The 20,770-nt window shown below is 40.5% G+C and overlaps 1 protein-coding gene and 1 long non-coding RNA gene across 6 annotated transcripts in view; one reads left to right on the forward strand and one right to left on the reverse strand.

Annotated features, from left to right (window-relative positions):
* Positions 1–20,770, forward strand: part of MSRB3 (methionine sulfoxide reductase B3) — a 57,093-nt gene continuing 36,323 nt past the window's right edge. Inside the window, exons 1-3 of one of the 5 annotated variants that reach the window (XM_083400107.1) lie at positions 1–199; positions 11,778–11,921; positions 14,358–14,484. In XM_083400107.1, coding sequence (XP_083256233.1) covers positions 14,409–14,484 — 76 coding nt within the window. In that variant the 5' untranslated portion in view covers positions 1–199; positions 11,778–11,921; positions 14,358–14,408. Of the gene's footprint in view, positions 445–11,777; positions 11,922–14,357; positions 14,485–20,770 lie in introns of all 5 variants that reach the window. The other 4 variants (XM_083400105.1, XM_083400108.1, XM_083400106.1 and 1 more) reach the window with 4 other exon arrangements.
* LOC310658364 lies at positions 78–5,895 on the reverse strand. Its single transcript, XR_014502276.1, has 2 exons — positions 4,143–5,895; positions 78–4,092 (listed from the first exon to the last, which is right to left on the reverse strand). It is a non-coding gene; the product is annotated as an uncharacterized lncRNA (long non-coding RNA).

The following is a 20,770-nucleotide window of genomic DNA, read 5'->3' on the forward strand; positions in this document are numbered from 1 at the left end:
GGGCGGCGTAGCTGAGGGGAGACGGTGCCTTCAGACCCGGCTGCTGCTGCTGCTGCTGTTTCTTCTTTTCCTCCTCCCTCCTCCTCCTCCTCGTTCTTCCCGCGTTTACTTTCCGCCTCGCCGCCCTCCATGCGCGCGGAGTTTCCCTCGCTGCTGCTCAACTTCTCTTGCCTTGTGGCGGCCGCTGCGCCGGTGGCAGGTAAGGGAGACGTCGCCGCCCGTCATTGCTGCAGACCGGGCAGCCTGCCTTGCCCTGCCTGCTTGACTCCCTTAGGATTTCTAGAGCTTTCCATCCCGGCCCCGCTTTCTCTCCCCCCCCCCCCGCCCAGACCCCACACCACCTGAAAAGTCTAGGGAAAGTTAGCCATGTCATCCCTTCCCGAAGCTCAGGCATGTCTACTCGGGAGTAAGAACCCACTGAGTTCCGTTGGCACTTGTTCCCAGGTAAGTGGGCACAGCAAGAAGCACCCCTAGCCTAGGAGTCCTAACTCCTAAGGGCTGAGGTGTCTTCACCTCCCTTCCCCCCCCATAAAATATTTGAGGTCCCCCCCCCAAAAAAAGTTGATAGGCATTGCCATTCAAATGGTTACATGTGCACCCTGAATTATTATCGATTTTGTGACGGGCGGGGCTTACTCCCCCCCCCCCCAATATTTTGATCAAGTTGGCACCCGGACTCCTAGACTGCAGCCCACTTAACCTGGGAGCAGGTGCCATAGAAACTAAAGGGATTTTCCTATGAGTAAAAAAATCAAAAACAATCCACGCACACAAATGTCTTTGGAATGTTGGACAGTATGCTTATCTAAAAGGAAAAACCTTTACTTTTTGTTTCGAGGGGTTAAGAAGGTAATTGTGGCCATAAAACCAAGGGCTGGTAATGATTTCTGGGTTAAATATGTCTGTAAAGGTTGCCCTGCTTGGAGGATCGCAGGAAGGCCCTAGTATAATGTTTCCAATGGCGGGTAGCCACATCACGGCCTCTGGAAGCTCCCGACAGGAGCATGACGTACAAATTTGCATGTTGCCTATGTCCAGTTAGCTAACTTTAGCATCAGGATTTAATGATCTTGTGGTGTGGTGTCCTCTTTAGATAGCGGTGTGTGTTACAAACTGTGTTAAACCAGCCCCAGCTGCATTTAGGAACCCTGCACTTCTGTCCGAAAGTCCTGCCTGGACAGCAGCACTGCTTATCTGGCAACAAAATCCAAAGGGTACTGTACTTTATTTGGTTTGCTTTTGGCACCTGCAGTAGGCTGGAGGGTAATGGGAGGGGTGAACCCTCACCCGCATAATACAGGGTTGCCTCTAGATCCTCTTTGTAAGGATCCTATGCTGGAGGAATTTACATTTGTTTTCTCATTTTGGATGTAATAATTGCCAAAGCAAATCGTGTTCTAAAGGAGAAGTCATTTAATGGTCCAAAGTGAGCTTATGACTCGTGAATAGAAATAAAGCTGTTGGCAACTTTCTGGACTCTTGAGAATGTATGTCCTAACTGGCCATGGAATGTTGGAATGCTAGATATAAGTCACATCCTACTTAGGGCTTGGGAAATAGTTTACTCTTGTTTTAATGCTGTGGAACCATGATGCGCAAGTGAAATCATTTCAATCTCTGTACACAAAGTTCAGAATAGATACAGAAGACTAGGAGGAGCTCCTTTTTTGAATTCATAAATGAGGGTTAATACTTTACACACAGAACTATGCATATATAAACGGATAAATGAATCCTTGCAAAAAAAAATAGCAGACAATCAATCTTTTATCAGCTAATTACTTTGAAGGTTGTGGGACTTCAGATTGTAAAACTTCCTTTTCTAGTTGCTGATATTGAATCCTCTAACAAAAAATAATAGCATGACCTAGAACAGAAAGAGGAAGCCTAAGATACACAATATATTAGAGTTAGCAAAGTTAATGGATAAACTACGTGAAAAGGACAATAGCAATTTTGAAAAAGAAACTCTTTACAATATATTTGCAGAAACAAAAAAACAAAACAAAAACATGGACTCATTGGCATAAAACATTTACAATTTTATTTATAGAGAACAAGAAGTATAACAATATGATATACAAGAAGTATGACAATATGATAACAATACAACAAACAGCAAAAAGTATCATTTGATGTAATAAACCAGAAATGGAAGCTAAGGGAAGTCAACAAGGAGGGGGGAAATTGGAAAATGGTTGTTTTGTAATTATACTGGATATTTGTTACAGGAAAAGAAAACCAGTAAAAAGATACACAATGTATTAACATTTAGGTCTTTTTCTAAAGTTTATTGTAAGATGGAAACAAGGATGTAAATTAGTGCTGTGAAAAAATATTCTATCTTGGAATAAGATCAGAAAGATGCTTTATTCTACATTGAGAGACACTTTTTTGTTGTTCATCTCCCAGAATCTTGGGCAGGCATTCAAAGCTGCAAGGTGGTCCAACAGATATTGCCTCCTCGTGTCCTGCTACCACCTTTGCCTAGTCAGCTGGAATTCAGGGAAAGGACTCCGCTTTCTGAACAGTGTTGACAATTCAGGGATTCCCTCATGCCTATCAGCTAAGCCATGTCAAGGATCCCAATTCCTTTGGATGATGTCACTGGAAATAGTTCCCTCTTTATGGAATGCCTCCCTGGTGAGATGCATCTGTCTCACTCATTATTAACTTTCAGAAGGAATTTTAAAACATTCCTGTTTATGCAGGCGTTTGATTGCAGTAATATGCTTGGCAGCCTTGAAATTATTAGCTCTGAGGATAAGTGACTTTCATTTTTAAAAATGTTTTTAATTTCTTAAAAGTTATAATTCCTATTCAGTTTTTGAATGCTGAATTCTCATTTCTTATTCTTAAATACATTCCTGTGTTCCTTCAGTGCACATTGGAATTAGTAGTAGCATACTGCTCACAAGATTATATAGATAGAATGACATGTGCCTTCCCCATATTGTAACTCAGGGTGGCCCAACTTTTCATCCTAAGTGGGCAGCAAAAGTGCTTTTACACAGAACCCACAGGTTTCACATTACCTTTTCATGTGGGGATGGGGGGGAGCAAGGTCAAAGTTTGATGCCCCCCCCCCAGCCATTGCACTGCCTTTGCAAAGCTAGCTAAGCAAGGCACAGGGCTTTGGGAAGGAGGTATGAGGCTCTGGCAGGATCCTTAAGCCCTTCTACCTCTTTTCCAAAGCTTGGAAAAGTGCTAACTAGGCTTTCAGAAGGAGGCTGGAGGACTCTAGAGCCCTCATTCCTCCTTCCCAAAACCCAATGCCTTGCTTACCTGGCTTGGGGAATTATACATCTCTGCTTCTTGGGAGAAAAGCAATGACAAACCTAGACAGCACCCTAAAAAGCAGAGACATCACCTTGCCAACAAAGGTCCGTATAGTTAAAGCTATGGTTTTCCCAGTAGTGATGTATGGAAGTGAGAGCTGGACCATAAAGAAGGCTGATCGCCGAAGAATTGATGCTTTTGAATTATGGTGCTGGAGGAGACTCTTGAGAGTCCCATGGTCTGCAAGAAGATCAAACCTATCCATTCTGAAGGAAATCAGCCCTGAGTGCTCACTGGAAGGACAGATCGTGAAGCTGAGGCTCCAATACTTTGGCCACCTCATGAGAAGAGAAGACTCCCTGGAAAAGACCCTGATGCTGGGAAAGATGGAGGGCACAAGGAGAAGGGGACGACAGAAGACGAGATGGTTGGGCAGTGTTCTCGAAGCTTCTAAAATGAGTTTGACCAAACTGCAGGAGGCAGTGGAATACAGGAGTGCCTGGCGTGCTCTGGTCCATGGGGTCACGAAGAGTCGGACATGACTAAACGACTAAACAACAACAACAAAGGTGACAGTTGCATAGAATATATTAGGAGAGGAATGAAGCGTTTTGTATATCAGTGGAATATAAACAGGTGATGAATACGAACTTGTAGTGTACCAATAGAGTATCGGGAACTCGGTAGCTCAGCCAGTGGGATTACTTTCACCTCCCAAGCAAGCCTCCCTTACCAAAGAAAACTGGGAATGCACTTTTAGGGCCCATTGGCAGCAGCATCTCTACCTGCTCCACAACTGATGCCACATTTGACCTTAGGTGTGGGGCAAGTGAGTGTGGGTTTCAGAAAATGGCCTCTCAGACCAAACTGGGACCAGTGCTGGGTCTAATTATGCCCATTGGCTAGAGGTTCTCCATGCCTGGTTTAGCTCACGTTCTATAATAGTAGATGTGAATCCACCCAGATCACTTTGATTCCAACCTACTGCTGAGAATTTCTACTTGCTTGCTGACTCACTACTGTTTCTTATGGGACACTTTTTTATGCTTGCTTTTATAGTTCTGTGCTAATGCCTAGGGTGTAGTTTCCTTCTTTGTGTTGTTGTTGTTGGAGTTTGCCAAGGAATGTGAGCAAGAGAGCCCTTCAAGACTTATTTCCAACGGAATTTCCATGTGACTATTAAGCTTAAACATTTGTTCCTATATTATTTTAAAGGTTTAGTCCTCTTGAGATTATAATATTTGGTTTAACGATATTTATTTCTGCACTTGATATAAAAGTATCAGATGTCCACGTCCTAATGGCAACCTATGAAAACATAATTAAAGATTTGAAAAAGCTCTGCAAAGTACTATAGACTCTGCCATAAAAGCTTATGCCACAATTCATTTGTTAGTGTTTACGGTGCTGCATGACTTCTTGTTAATATTGTATGTCTCTCTTATCCATCTTAACTATTAGTTTCCCCAGGATACAATATCTGTCTGCTTATATAAGAGGAAAAGGTTTGTGTTGGGCTTTTTATTCTGAACTGACAAAAGACTTCAAATACTCTTACTGATTTTTCCCTTGAGTTGAAGGTTAGAGAGATGGTGAATTGGAGCAGACAGCTTCAGTATCTGCTGTTTTAGTATTTGTTGTAGCATAGTCACACCTAAATATCAGAACGTAAATCCTTACAGCCAAAGAGTGCCACCAAATGCAGTGCTTTAATTTTTTTTAGAAGTTAATGGTAACCATTCATTTATGGAAAAAAACTCCTGCTCTAGTGCATTCGGGGACACCAGTGGTGCAGGGACTGGCCCTCCAGATGTTTTGGGACTACAACTCCCATCATCCTTAGCTAACAGGACCAGTGGTCAGGGATGATGGGAGTTGTAGTCCCAAAACATCTGGAGGGCCGAGTTTGCCTATGCCTGGTCTATTTACTGCCCCTGGTTATCCGGGACTGTTCATATCAGCAACACTCTTTGATTCTTTTAAATACTGTTCATCTACAATCTTTCAAATGTTGCTATCCATCTTAATACCATGGTTATTTACAGTTATATAAATTGGTCAAACTTAAAAATCAGGTTTAACTGAATTAGGGGAAATGTTTGTGTGGGAGTGTTTAAATTGGCTTTATTCTAATCTTGTTTAAGGTGGCAAGGAATCAGATTAAACTAAGCCAACTAAGGCGATTTTAAAGGAGAATAGGTGTCTCCACTAACTGGATTTTCACCTATTTAATTAAATAAGATTTCAAAAAGATTTTTGTTCAAACTAGGCCAGAATCATTCCTTTAAACAGAGAATTGGCTCATGCATTGAGTGTTTAAAAGCAGATCTGCAGTACTGTACAGCAGAAAGTAGATCTTGCCTGGCAATGTAGCAGCCTCCTCTGGCACGTACAGAGTTTACCAAGGCGCTAGTTTAATCTACTGCATCCAAAAATGCTTAACTGAGCACCTGTGCCATCTGTAGCCCTTTTCTGGAGGGAAGACCCTGGAACATGGGCCCTGGAACTTTGACTATAACATCAGTTTTCAAGGACAAGAAGAGACTAATATAATTACCCCCATGATTGTATATCTTTTTTTGTGCACATTTCTGTGGATTGCCTTCTAATTATAGATCCATTCTCTGTTACAGAAGTGGTGATCCATTTTCGGTCTGAGGGCCATATTTCCTCATGGGCAGCCTCATGGGCAGCCACATACCAGTGGTGGGCAGGGCCCAGGGTCAACAATTCTACTCTTCTACTGGATTCTACTCTTACCTTTGTCCAGTAGGCTATATTAAAGGTAAAGGTACCCCTGCCCATACGGGCCAGTCTTGACAGACTCTAGGGTTGTGCGCCCATCTCACTCAAGAGGCCGGGGGCCAGCGCTGTCCGAAGACACTTCCGGGTCACGTGGCCAGCGTGACATCGCTGCTCTGGCGAGCCAGAGCTGCACACAGAAACGCCGTTTACCTTCCCGCTAGTAAGCGGTCCCTATTTATCTACTTGCACCCAAGAGTGCTTTCGAACTGCTAGGTTGGCAGGCGCTGGGACCGAACAGCAGGAGCGCACCCCGCCACGGGGATTCGAACCGCCGACCTTATGATCGGCAAGCCCTTGGCACTGAGGCTTTTACCCCCAGCGTCACCCGCGTCCCGTAGGCTATATTACAGCTACCCAAAAGTCAGGCGTTTCTACACCCTGACCCACCACCCTCAACAACTCTCTTCAAACAAGCAAGAAGTATTTTTTATCACAGTTCAAGAACACATTGCAGCCAGGCGAAAGCACCTGAGGACGGTGCAGAGCAGGACCAGTGATGGGTATTGCCTGGGGAGAATCTTCAGGAAAGACAGAAGTCCATAGAGGGCCACATTTGTATCCCAGGCTGGTTATTCCCCACCTGAGCTCTATTACAACACCAGAATATGCTCACTATGCTTCCTTGGGCATCATCCTTGATCTCTGAAAATTTCCTACACTAAATGTCTCATCAACAGGATGCCTATGGATGCCTATGCATTGCCTGACCTCATTTTATGAGTCACCATAGCCCTGCTTGATCCTCTAGTGTGTACCACCCTTTGCATACTATGACTCTGGCACCTATATTCATTTTCCATACTCTCTACTGGATGAGTTGGTCTTTTTATATATTCTGCCAAGCGTATGGAATGCTCCCTTTTCCTAACTCACAGCAGCTATAAGCAGATGGAGCGTAGTTTCTGGGAAACACAAGGAAGTAAGTGCTCCACTGTTGTCTTATTACTTGCACATTGAGTCTAGGGGATTCCCCAGGATGGTTTTAGACTTGTCTTTTGCAAGAGTTTTAAACTGGTGGTTATTTTCTTTTATAGAGAACTACTGTGCTCATATCTTCTTGCAAGGAAAATGCAGCTATGTTAAATCCTCAGATCAATAGCTGGGCAAGTGCGCACTGTCATTTGGTTGTTCCACTGACATCAGCTGGACTTTTGTAATGAGTGCAATAACAAAGCAGAATTTACTGTTCTGTCCTTCTCATCAATCTGGCCCTTTTAAAAACCCGGCAATTTTAAATAAAAGTGGGGAACTACTAAAACACCTCCAACAATTCCAGGCCTGTACTAATATTATAAAAAATATAATTACCATTTGAATCTGGCAGTTGTGTCAAGTGCTTGTATATCTATTTACTACAAGCACTCAAATAATAGGAAAATTAGATGATAATCAATAATAATGATAAATGATAATATTTGATTGATGCCTGAACATGGGTGAGATGTTAGGAGGTTTGAGTTCCCTGTCTGCAAGGTGAGATATGATAAGAAATTCTCTTTGTCACCTGGACTGCACTAATAAAAATGACACTTCATGACATGTTGTGTTCTTTGGGGATTGGGCTGGGCTACAGAGGCCACAGAAAACAGAGAATTTGGGAATCGGTTTTGTGCCTGCATCATAAATGGAATGCCTGACTATTCATGGGAAGCAGGGAAAGGGGTTTAAAAGAAGACTCAGTAAATCAATTTGGTATTTACATTTTCAGACTTAATTTGTGTTCCCAATATTTTCTTCTTCTTCTTTTTAAATGCACAGTTGTGTTGCTTTTTTCCTTCTCCTAACTTCAGACTTGGCTGGAGTTTAGTCATTACGTAGGACAAGGGAGGATATGAAATCAATAATTCAGCTTTAATAATAGCCCACAAAAGCTTCCATGACATAAGGGGAAGAGTTTTTCTCTCTCATGGTCACAGGCTGAACATTTGTGACACATAGTGAAAACCATTAGAAGGTAAAAAAACAAACAAGTGTGTGTGTGTGTGTGTGTGTGTATCTATATATATATATGAGTTCAGTGAACAGTTTAAATCTCACTGTGGCATACATTTTTACTTTTAATGTCTGATGAAAATGGTATTTTATACATTATTAAAGAAAATGAGAAGACCATGATTGCTGCCAAAATGACTTTTGTAGTTACTGGCTTAAGTGTGTAAATTGTGAGAGACCAAGTTCTTTATGTAATTTTCACTCTAGTCATGAATTTGCTAGGTGCCCTGAGGCAAGCCGTTATCTCTTAGGCTCTGCAGTAAGAGGGTAATATTACTGACTACCTGTAAGGTAGGGTTGTTGTAAGGGTTACTAAGATCACATGTACATAAAGCACTCTGAATGAACTCTAAAGAGCTATATAAATGCTAAGTGTTAGCATCATCTAGATTTTTAACGCAGTAATTTAACATAGATGTGGCTGCTGCGTATGGTTCTGCACCTACAATTCTGATGGTTTAAAAATGTTTTCTTTATGTGGGTATTTTATGGGCTATTGACTCCCAATATGTAGTATCAGCAAATTCATTGACATTAAGAATTTACTGCAGCTTTGAGTGACTGTCAGTTCTCTGCTGTGCTAATGGCTTGTTAAGAAAGACATCTAACGACTTAGAACTGAACACAAGCCATTTCTATTCTAAGAAGCAATTATGTATGCTGACACAGCATATGCTATTGAAACAGCCGTTCTTACATGTTGTTCCAGCTAACTATGTATTTCATCTCATAACTATTAAATGTTCAGGTGGAAAACCCTGCTTGGTGACATTTTGTCCCCCCCCCCCTCCATTTAATGCAGCCACCTACTTTAAAGCAAGTTCTTCAGTTTTAACCTTTCCATTAATTTGTTGACAAAATGTATAAATAAGGTATGACATTATAGGTTCAGCCAAAACTGACTTAGGAGGTGGAACCCTATTAACATAGAGGGGGTAAGTGGGATTACTGCAAATTGAGTTTTTCCTATGTTTCTCCATTGCAGACATTCCATTACAGTCTCTCAGCATTCTGTCATATTCCCTAATACTGATTTGAGTCTTCCTCTCCTTGTGCTAGGGTGGGTTAAACCACAGAGCCTAGGGCTTCCCATCAGAAGGTCGGCGGTTCGAATCCCTGCGACGGGGTGAGCTCCCGTTGCTCGGTCCCTGCTCCTGCCAACCTAGCAGTTCGGAAGCACGTCAGAGTGCAAGTAGATAAATAGGTACCGCTCTGGTGGAAAGGTAAACGGCATTTCCGTGCGCTGCTCTGGTTCACCAGAAGCGGCTTAGTCATGCTGGCCACATGGCTCCCTCGGCCAATAAAGCGAGATGACCCCAGAGTCGGCCATGGCTGGACCTAATGGTCAGGGGTCTCTTTACCTTTACCCTTTACCTTCTTGTGCTAATGTAGCCAAAACCATAAACGGTAAGTTACACACAAGAGGGAAGTATTGGCAGACTCAGGGTATCCCAAAGTATGTACAAGAAGGGAAAAGCCTCCTGCTGAAACAAACCTAAAGGAGAACAACAAAGAAAACAAGTATCAACAGGCTTGATGCTTATACTAATTACAAAATAACACAAATTATTGTGGAGCAATTACATTGTTGTTTCTGTTTTTAAATGAATTATTTTGTTTTATATTTATTCTGGGCTTCCCTGAATAAGCTATGTGTGGTGCACCTAGTTCCCCCATTTCATGGCTGAGTGAGAATTTGAATTTGGGTCTTCCTAATTCGCCCCTTTGCCTGTGTTAACCCTACCAATCCTTCCTGCTCCTGGTTATCAAATAAGGCTGACAATCTCACCTGTACCTTGCTTCCTTCCCAGGATCCCCCTTCCGCCCGTTGTTGCAAAATATCCCTGTCAATAACTCAGGCAGAGATCTTGCAAGAACAATCAGTATTCTTCTTCTGAAGAGTTTCTGCCTGCTGCCCATTGGTGGCCTAAGAGTCTGCCCACCTACTATGTCTTTTGTCTGAGACCATGCTCAGTGTTCCATTGGCATTGGAAACTTGGTTAGCACCACAGGGCTTTTTTGGGGAAGCTCAGTTGGCCCCCTCTCATTGCTTTTCTGAAGTTCTGTTAATGCCTTTCCCCTTTCTTGTTCTGAGCTATATTCTACTTGTGCCTGTTTTTTCATATGATTATGTGTTGATTAAATTATGTTTTTAACTTGTGATTGTGAGCTGCCTTAGGGACTCCACGCGGAACCCCATGTGGATAAATTATTTTATATTCCATGCACCTGCCTGTCAATTTGACTGTTTACTCAAGGGAAATTGTGAAAATAATAGGCGCTTTCATCACTGTAGATTTCACTTCTGCTATGCAGCTGCAATACACCAAGGCAAGATAGTGACCCATCTGTCTTCTTTCACCCACCACCCCAAACTTTAGGTGATCAATGCCTGATTCTTGGGTTTTAAGCAAGATTCACACTTTGATGCCTTAGTATCTGTGGATTTTTGTCAAGGGTATTTTAAACTTGTGGTATTACCCACTCCCCTGTTTGACGAAAGGTTGTTCCATATGTCTGGCAAAGCCTACTTTTTATTGTTAAGATGGTTTGAGCATACTTATAACACCAATCCTGGCTCAATTACACTGGCTTCCATTTAGTTCTAGGTCCAATTCAAAGTGCTTGTTTTGACACATAAAGCCTTAAATGGCTCAGGACTGCAATGTTGTTGTTTAGTCATTTAGTCGTGTTCGACTCTTCGTGACCCCATGGACCAGAGCACGCTAGGCACTCCTATCTTCCACTGCCTCCCGCAGGACTGCAATACAGTACCTCAAAAAACTGACTCTCCCCATATGAACTGACCCCAACCCTGTGATCATCATCCAAGGCCCTTCTTTATGTGCCTCCATCTCAAGAGGTCTGAGGGTGGCAATGTGAGAAAAGGCCTTTTATGTGGTGGCTCCCTACTTGTGGAATGTTCTTCCTAGGGAGGCCTGCCTGGCGCCTTCATTATGTATCTTCAAGTGCCATGCAAAAACTTTCATCTTCTCCTAGGCCTTTGGCTAATTAAAGAATATATGGCATTTTAAGCTATGTATGTGGGTGGATTATTGTTTATGTTTGTTACTATGTTATGTATTTTTGTGCTTTTATATTGTAAACTGCCCTGTGGTCCTCAGATGATGGGAGATATAGAAATTCAATGAATGAATGAATGAAATATGTTGTGAGAAGCTTAAGCACCCTCTTTTTCTAAGCATATTTGGGCCTCTCCCCCTTTACCTCTTATTAGCTGGATGACAATAAGTGTCAGACTCCTGAGATGAGGCAATCCTTTCTGAATTTTCAGTGAAATCCCAAACTGCATGTGTTCACTGTGTGTACCGTTACACAAAACAGATGGACTTATTTAGTCTAGAGCGCTTAATTGCTTCTTGAGTGTGAGCCAACCTACACTTTTATTCCTAGTTGATATTAATCTTTTTAACTTTCAAAAGTTCTATCATCTGGTTTAAGCAACAACACAAGCCATTCCTTTCGCTCACACTTTTTCCCTATGCTAACCACTAGGTGGTGCTCTGCTCCTTAGCTAGTGGAAAGAGCAGCATTAATCATAAATCACTAAGCCAAAGCATGCTAGAGGCCTCTCTACTCCTGGGGCACCCAGTTTGTTTTTTTTTAATGGTAGAATACATCTTTGTTCTTTGCCTGACCTGAAGAGTGACATCACTGCCTTTCTTCCTGTTGCACTGTAGCTGCTTGACTCACAGTCTTTGACACAAGCCAGATGGCTGCAATTGGTAGGCGCACAGGCTGCCTGGTACTACAGTTGATGAAACAGAATAGGAAGACGTTTTATGATCAGCTGCGGGAGCACAATAAGACTCCAGCTTTGCTAGGTAATTACGTTTTCACTGCACACTTTTATTCCTCATGGTGAAGGTTGCTTGGGAGAAAAGATTACATTTTTATTTGTGTGTTTGGAATGCATATACCTTTGATCTTTTATTAGTCAGTAGTCTGCTCCAGAGGAATGTTAGTTGGGTGTTTTTTGGTGTGTTTTTTTTAAAGAAAGGAAACAAAAAAGCAGTTCTGCAGTCACTCGTGGAAATGACATGTTTATTTATGTTTAATGGTTCTCTCAGGCTATTCATTGCAGTACTTACCTTCTCACTCTTCCTCCCCACCTCTCCATTTAGGAACTCACAAATGTTTCATTTCCATCGCTTTCTAAGTCAGCGTTCAGCCATGCTAATTCAAGCAGGGTTTTTATTGTTATGGTAGTTGTTGGTACTTCAAACTGATTTAATAATACATATATTGATGCTTCTTATGTAAAGGGACTGGAAGAAGCAACATGCAACTTCCCCTTTGCTTGACGTAGGGGAAGTAGAAACAGTCATCCTTCTTGTACAGTGGTACCTCGGGTTACATACGCTTCAGGTTACAGACTCCGCTAACCCAGAAATAGTGCTTCAGGTTAAGAACTTAGCTTCAGGATGAGAACAGAAATCGTGCTCCGGCGGCGTGGCAGCAGCGGGAGGCCCCATTAGCTAAAGTGGTGCTTCAGGTTAAGACCAGTTTCAGGTTAAGTACGGACCTCCGGAACGAATTAAGTACTTAACCCGAGGTACCACTGTACATATTTAGGGTGACCGCATATCCTACTTTAGAGGACAGTTCTCTGAAGAAGTGGTCAAAATCCATTTTTAAGGAGAAGGAACAACAAGGGGCCCTCTCAGTTAGTTCATGGAGAGCAGACTGCAGACACCACAGGTCACCTGGTCACTGTAACAAGATGTATTTCGTTTAAGCTAGGAGATGCCTCTAAATTTGCATCCTAGAAGATTTCACACCAATAACATATCCTCTTCCATCCACACCTTTGGTGATGTGTAACTGGGTAACCTTTGCATGCCTTTTACATTGCATAACTAATGCGTGCGCGCACACAATGCAAATGGAAGGGATTGGATCCCAAGGTTTGTGTGAGTAGAAGGCCATTCATGCAGCAGATCTTTCCTGTCTCATCCAGACCATGCATCTCTGGAGCACAGACTGTAGTGTGGGGTGGGAGCTACTGTTGTGGGGAAAGGGAATCACTGACAATTGGGAGGATACCTGTTGCATGAGTGTAGTTCTGCTTTCACAAGGTGCCTTCTCTTGCATAACTTTTGGATTCAATCTCATGTTTTTCAGAACTTAAAGAGGGAGCAAAGAAGATATAACTGTTTCCCACCAGGGCCTTCCTCCTACTCTTTCAGTCTTTGCACACAGGTTTCTAGGCTGTTGGTGTGCCCTGATTTAGTGTACTCATGATGCCCACAAGCCAAATGAAAATGGTGTCAATTTCCATGTTGATCCTGTTTGGCCAAATTACACATCAGGGAATTATCATGGAGGCCATAGATGATACTTTACAAAAAAGGAATTGCCCAGGTTCTTGTACAAACATCTGCGAAACTTTGCCTCCCTTTCTACTGCTTCCTGCAACTTTAGTTTACCTTCAGATTACAGGCGGATGAAGTTGTTGTCACGATGCAAAATTAGTGCAGCTAATAAAATGTTTTCTTATACAAAGTGTGCAATCTATTGCAAACTCCTGGATATTCAGATGAATGGGAATAGCAGAAGAGAGATGCAGCCTTGCACAATCTGTTTTATTGCAGCCTGCCAACTAGAAGTTTCTTTTTGGTTTGCATTGCAGAAACTTAGGAAAAGATTCTATGTTTATTTCATAGGGTAACTGCACTTTGCCAACTCTTGTAACAAATTTCCAGTCCCCTCAGATTAACTTTCCTCTCTGCATCTCTTGCTCTTTGACCAAAGGCCTCAGTGCAGTGTTCATGGGATTACACCATTTAAATATGATGACAGGGAAATTGTTAAAAGTACTCAACAGTTTCAAAGTGCCTATTATTTGTGTAACACTATCTGCCCCATTATTTTGAAGGGACCTGGAACATTCATGTAATCTCATAATAAGTGAAAAAGAAAAGTTCTGTGTTTTATTTTCTGAATTTTTCATGAGATCATTTCCCAATCATCCTTGAATCCCCCTTTTTTTGTGTCTTGTATTTTAGTAAGGTGCATCAACGCCTGGTGCAGTCAGTGTGTTTGCTTATTATGTTATCAATCATGCTAATGTAATCAAGCATAAAAGCCTGACGGCAAGGAATTAGATAAAATTACTTATGAATGTGTATTTGGAATGTTAGTCTTGTATTTTCCTTTCATTAAAAAAAAAAATCATAACCACCAGTTTTGCTGTGAATGTATCTAACATTTTTGATGTTTTAATTTTATTTTCATCTTTTTTTTTCTCCCTTACTCAGCTCTTGCCCCTGTTCTTTGCCTCTGGTTGTGTTGGTGAGGATATTACAGTGATGTCTGCATTCAACCTTCTGCATTTGGTGACAAAGAGCCAGCCAGTGGCCCTGCGAGCCTGTGGGCTTCCCTCAGGTTGAATGGCTGCTACTTGTTGTGGTCATGCATATGGAGGTCCCTCTTAGTGACGTGGGTGCCTCTGCTACAGTAAATACTATGCCATGCTTTGCTAAACTGCTAGCTATCTAAAACGTCTGAAGCTGAAAGTATTTGTTAAAGAGACACCATGCTTTACAGCTATGTTGAAAAATTACTTGAGAAATGTCTTGGAGGCCCATACATGACACAATTCCTTTAGATTTGACGTTTCTCAGTTCACAAAGAAATAAAAAAACAACAACCCCAATATATTTGTCCTGTAAATAATAGTCACATTAAATACTCCCCTAGCAATACATAAGCAATACAGTCGTACCTTGGAAGTTGAACGGAATCCGTTCCGGAATTCAGCTTCACTTCCAAAACGTTCGGAAACCAAAGCGCAGCTTCTGATTGGCTGCAGGAAGCTCCTGCAGCCAATCGGAAGCCCCGCTGGACATTCGGGTTCCAAATCGGAACACTCACTTCCAGGTTTGCTGCATTTGGGAGCCAAAACGTCCGAGTAAAATTGACTCAATAAGTGTCATAGTTTCCACTTCAAAACACTAGCACCTACTTTCCAGTCTAGATGTACTTAAGTGTACATTAATGAGGGAGAATGGAATTAGTAATATGGCATATATATCTATAAGTAGTCACTGCCTTCTGTATTAGAAATTAGAGCTGGTCTGACTTTTTTTGTTCACCTTTTTGTAACAGATTTGCACTTTAAGATAGTTTATGAATCTCTTCAGAGCAATCTGCTTCCCCTCTCACCCAATACCCTCCCTTGTTCCAAGCCTATCACAGTTTATGCCACCTTATTGGCCTCTTCCTAATATTCCTATTCATCTGGAATAAATCTTATTTTTCTGCAGGAAATATTAGAAGTTATATGTTTATATAATTGAGGTGTTTTTATTTTTTCCCCAATGCACAAAATTGGGCTTATTTAGAAACGACTTAGTTTTAAATTAACACATGTTCTGTAGAGATTTCAGCCTAAAAGTTAATTGCTCCAGATTTCCAGTAGATGGCACTAATTATGTATTCTTTTGAATATTTTAAATAGAATTATCCCTCTCCAAACAAGAAATCTTTCACATGCAGACTTAATCTTGTTTGAAAAGCAATTCTCATCTAGAAAATATATCAATAGTGTTCTACTTGACAATTGAATAATCTAACAATATTTGAGAATTCATTACACTTTTGTGTCCCAACATTTTCTGTGAATATACAGATAAATTTTGTTTTATAAAAACTTTAATGTAAATTTGTAAGGATAAAATAAAACCTTTATTCATATGTATTTATACAAAACTTTAAAATATATTTTCTGTAGCAGAGCACCATATTTATATAGGGGGGAACTGACTTTGCTTTGCTGTGAGTTTGCATTTTATAAGCTCAATCATCTCTTTTTCTCATTCACACTTTATGTTGCTTGCATCACCTTTTGCATGTAGTAGAAAGCTATTCTTCTTGCTCTTAGAAGTCTAGAAAAGTAGAATTACATGTATAATTTCTAGATACATTAATTGTTAAGATGTCTGAAAGACATGGATGCTTCTTAACACTAAAGTTTTTAAATACTGTGCAGTGTTTAATTACTAGAATATTTAAATACCATTTATAAAATATTTTCTAAGTTCACAGTGGAAATTACAATACAGGTATTGGGCATATCATGTTATTTTTTTGGTATGTTTTTAATGTTGAATTTTGTTTTCTTTTAATTGACTTTAATAATAATTAGGCAGTTTTAATGAGAAAATGAACTCTTACAAAGTCGTCAAGTAGCTTGTTGAGACGACTTTAATGATAATGGGAAATACAAAATTCAGCCACATCTGTCAAGCACTAAATATGTTTTGAGTATAATACCTATCAAAAAGGAAGATGCAAAACTGTTCAAATCTAGTGGGGGTTTTTATACAAAAGTCCTTTAGCAGATAGATGTTTTTAAAAATCCTAGTAAGATGTATAGTGAACCTATTTGCCTCAACTTGAGCGTCACAGTTTTAAACACAGAATTCAAATTGTTGGATATTTAATCTTAAACTAATTTCAGTCTTTTCCTTGCTGTGAGTCTGTTTACTGTGACCACAACTTGAGAGCTGAACTTGTTCCTGTCCTAGTTATTTAAAGTGGTTTCTTTTACACATTTTAAAGAGTTCTAGACAATCTCTCTATTAAAAACAACATCCAAACTAGGAGATGAAGGGCCCTTTACTGTTTGAGGTCATCAGTGAGGTGTTTCAGAGAGGCTAAAGTACAGTCTCATATCTTCTGATCTAAAAACGTCCCTCCAATTTGTCCTTCTTGAAGATGGGTCCCTGAGTAAGCAATGGTCCAGTTCCAGGAACACATGGTTACATCTGTACCAGTTCAATATTTGGTCAGGAAATAACATTAAGACTGTGCTTTTGACCTTGATTGTTTGTCTTCTGGTGTCTATGTTTGGGAGCTGGATATGGGTGAACCAAGTGAAATTAACTCCAGACACTATAGAAGTAGTAATGATTGGGAGGTTTCATAATATAGAGCATGTTGGCACTCACATCATTGTTCAAAGTGTCAGCAATGTACATCCTCTGGTCACTTAAAGATAAAGGTAAAGGTACCCCTGACCGTTAGGTCCAGTTGCGGACGACTCTGGGATTGCGTGCTCATCTCGCTATTCAGGCCGAGTGAGACAGTGTTTGTCCTTAGATAGCTTCTGGGTCATGTGGTCAGCATGACGAAACCACTTCTGGTGAACCAGAGCAGCGCACGGAAATGCCGTTTACCTTCCCGCCGGAGTGGTATCTACTTGCACTCGATGTGCTTTTGAACTGCTAGGTGGGCAGGAGCAGGGACCGAACAACAGGAGCTCACGCCACCGCGGGGATTCGAACTGCCGACCTTCCAATCGGCAAGCCCTAGGCTCTGTGGTTTAGACCACAGCGCCAACCGCGGCTTGCAGTGTTTGATGTGCTCCTATATTACTCTTCATTGAGTCCAGATATTCAGGTCGCAGTGGGTAGGCATGTACATTGTGGCCCTCTTTCAGAGATGGACCTCATAGCCATCATGCATAGCTTCATAATCCTGACATGATCCACCCTAAGGCACTTTGTGTGGCGCTACCATTGGTAGTGGTTCATAAGCTGCAGCTGGTGCAGAACATTTGACCTTTCTTACGTGGAGAGCCTAGTTATAATCATAATGTATTGTGATTGACAGCACTCCAATGCCTGCACTGGCTTCCTGCTGCCTCCCAGACTCAATCTCAGGTGCTGCTGATTATTCCAACGGACCTAAATAATCTTGTCAAAACACACCCCACTGTTTTATTATATCATGACCTTTTTCATTTGAACAGTTCAGTTAAGCACAACATCTAGTATGTGCGAAGTCGCGATTGCCCAGGAACTTTGGCAAAACCCAAGTTTCTACACCTGCTTGAAAGTCCAGAAAGGCCCCAACACGGCTTACAAATAAGGAAACAGAGAGCAAAACACTATATAACAATAAAGTGGCGTCAGATACTGTATATATAAATACAGAAAAATACATTTAAAAGTTTTAGAATGCCAGGGCTTCCCTATTGTTTCATTCTAGAGAAGAAGTACTCAGGATTTGCTGGAATTTATTTTTACATTTGTTTGTATTATTATTATTATTATTATTATTATTATTATTAAAGTCGTAACTAGTTTTGAGTGATGGAGAGGTAGTGTATAAATATTTGAAATAAGTGTGATTTAAAAACAAATAAACTCACTCTTTGAAGGCTAGTTGTTCCTCCACAGTTTTTAAAAGATCCCCCCCCCCCAAAGAAAAGCCTGACTGGAATATTGGTAAAAAAATTAGTGAATATTAGAACAGTAAAAATCAGTAGAAAAATACTGGGAAGGTTGTACTGAAAGAATCAATCTACAAAATGTAAGCATGGCAACAATAATAATAAATTTATAAGATATTTTGTAATTTGTTATGTTTTATAAAAATGATACAAATACCCTCTGAAATGATATAATGGATGAATGCAAAGATGAAGTGCAGTCCTTCATCTTTTAATTCTTATAAACAAATTAAAGAAGACCTTTTTGTTCAGTCAAACTTTTGGTAGCCTGGGACAAATTGAGATAAGACAAAAAGGGTTTGTTTTTGTTTTTTTATTGGACTTTGGAGCTTTGTTCTACCATTGCTACTAATTATGAACCTCCAGAGATGGAAGTGGGCCACATAAAATAAAATAAATAGTCTTTTTGTAGTCCTGGATTTAGATTGGAAGCTAAATTATAAAACTAAGAGATTGCATAGGGCAACATTGCTTGGTCTGTGGGTTTTTAACGTTGATCCCCAAACAGGTCAAAACAGTGTTGCATGCATGAGTAATGTAGGTTCTTATTTTGCTTTTAGGTAAACTTCTGAAAGACTTATTAGTGCAAGAAAACAGCAGAGTCTGTGAATGTAAACCTCCACCACTTGACTTCTTAAAATAATCAACATAACCTTGTAAAGCACAAACCTCACTCACAGTTCGGAAACAATATTTATATTTAAGGTTGAGAAGCCAGGATGTAGGAAAATCTTGCTAATTTGTAAGGTGACCTTTAAGTGCACAAAACCCAAATAATTTGTCGCTTATGAAACAGGACATTCCTGAAAAATTTGGGTGAGTACTTGCATAGTGAATCTTGTAAGACAAAGGAATCTGGAATAAAGTCTTTATCCTCCTCCGAAATAAGATTTAAACCTACAATGGGGTTAACAACAGTGGTCTTTCAAAGACTCCTATTAAAATGAGGGCTCTGCAGCCGTTAATGAGAGAGCTCAAAGTAGAAAACTTGAGTTTTTAAAAGAATGGCAAGATCAAAAGTAATTTCTAATCTGTGAGATAAAAGTTTCTTTCTAGTACCTTGCAAGTTAATAACAAAGCTTGCAATGTCTACTGTTTACTCCAATCAAATACTTTTAAATGTTCTTCTTTCTGCCTGCAAAGGGATAATCAGTAGTGACCAGAAGTGTGTATGTTTAAATTATATATTTATTTATTTATATATATAAAGATGGAAATGGAATAAAGGGGAGGGGGGAAAAGAAACATCTTTCCTTAAATTATTTGAAAGCATCTGTTCTTTAAGCTACTTTTTATGAACACTTCTTAGTAATGAGTGAAGGTAAAAAAGCAGAAAAGCATCCAATGTTAGGAAATTGCAATCCAATACCATGTAATTTAAACCTGCCGTTTCTTCTCTTGTACTAAATGACATACAGATGGATAACTCTGGTCACTCTACTTTGAGAACACAATTGCTTTCTTTATGAGCATATATCTATTACTAACAAACTTTTGTCAAGACTGTTTATTTCTAATCAAGCATAACTCCTTCAGTAATTAGAAAAACTCATTTTGAAAAACATTAGTTTTTCAGACCCAGGCTAACTGTAGACACTTCAAAAGTTTTGATTTTCCTAAAACACCTGTGTGGCTTTTGAATATAATTTTAAATACATGTATTTGTAGCCTAACTTCAGTAGTATATGGCCAAAAACTAAAGTTTTTATAGGGTATTTAATGCCTTCCCTCCCCACCTGCCCATCCAACAACAGGATTCTTTAAAATATATATTTTATGGTGATTTTGTCTTGTCAAACAACCCCATATTCATACTGTTAAAAATAATTAAGTTAGATATTTTGAAAATGTTGACATCTCTATGGTAGCTTTTGTTACGTGAATGGTGCCACAGACCCCCTGAGTGGGCTACGTGGACCCCCAATTGGGAACCACTGGTCTAGCGCAATGTGAGCAAGCATGAATGAGCCACAACAAACCTTGGGGTTTGTTGAAATCATGGTTTCTAGTTGGCTTGTGTCAGACAAACTATACTTAATATTAACCACAGTTTGTTGGCTCTGACAAAACAACAAAGTGAGGTGTTGTGTTGTTGTTTAGTCGTGTCCGACTCTTCGTGACCCCATGGACGAGAGCACGCCAGACACTCCTGTCTTCCACTGCCTCCTGCAGTTTGGTCAAACTCATGTTCGTAGCTTCGAGAACACTGTCCAACCATCTCGTCCTCTGTCGTCCCCTTCTCCCTGTGCCCGCAATCTTTCCCAACATCAGAGTCTTATCCAGGGAGTCTTCTTTTCTCATGAGGTGTAGCAAAAGTCAAAGATTCCAAGTACCTCCTCCTAGTAAAGAAGTGCATAGGGAGAGGTGAAGGAATGTGCAAGGGCTCATTCATGTTGTGCTAAACTGTGGTTTTGAGTAATGTCCAAACACAGC

The sequence above is a fragment of the Podarcis tiliguerta genome (assembly GCF_965153285.1).
Source record: "Podarcis tiliguerta genome assembly, chromosome: 10".
NCBI classification, from domain to species: Eukaryota; Metazoa; Chordata; class Lepidosauria; order Squamata; family Lacertidae; genus Podarcis; species Podarcis tiliguerta.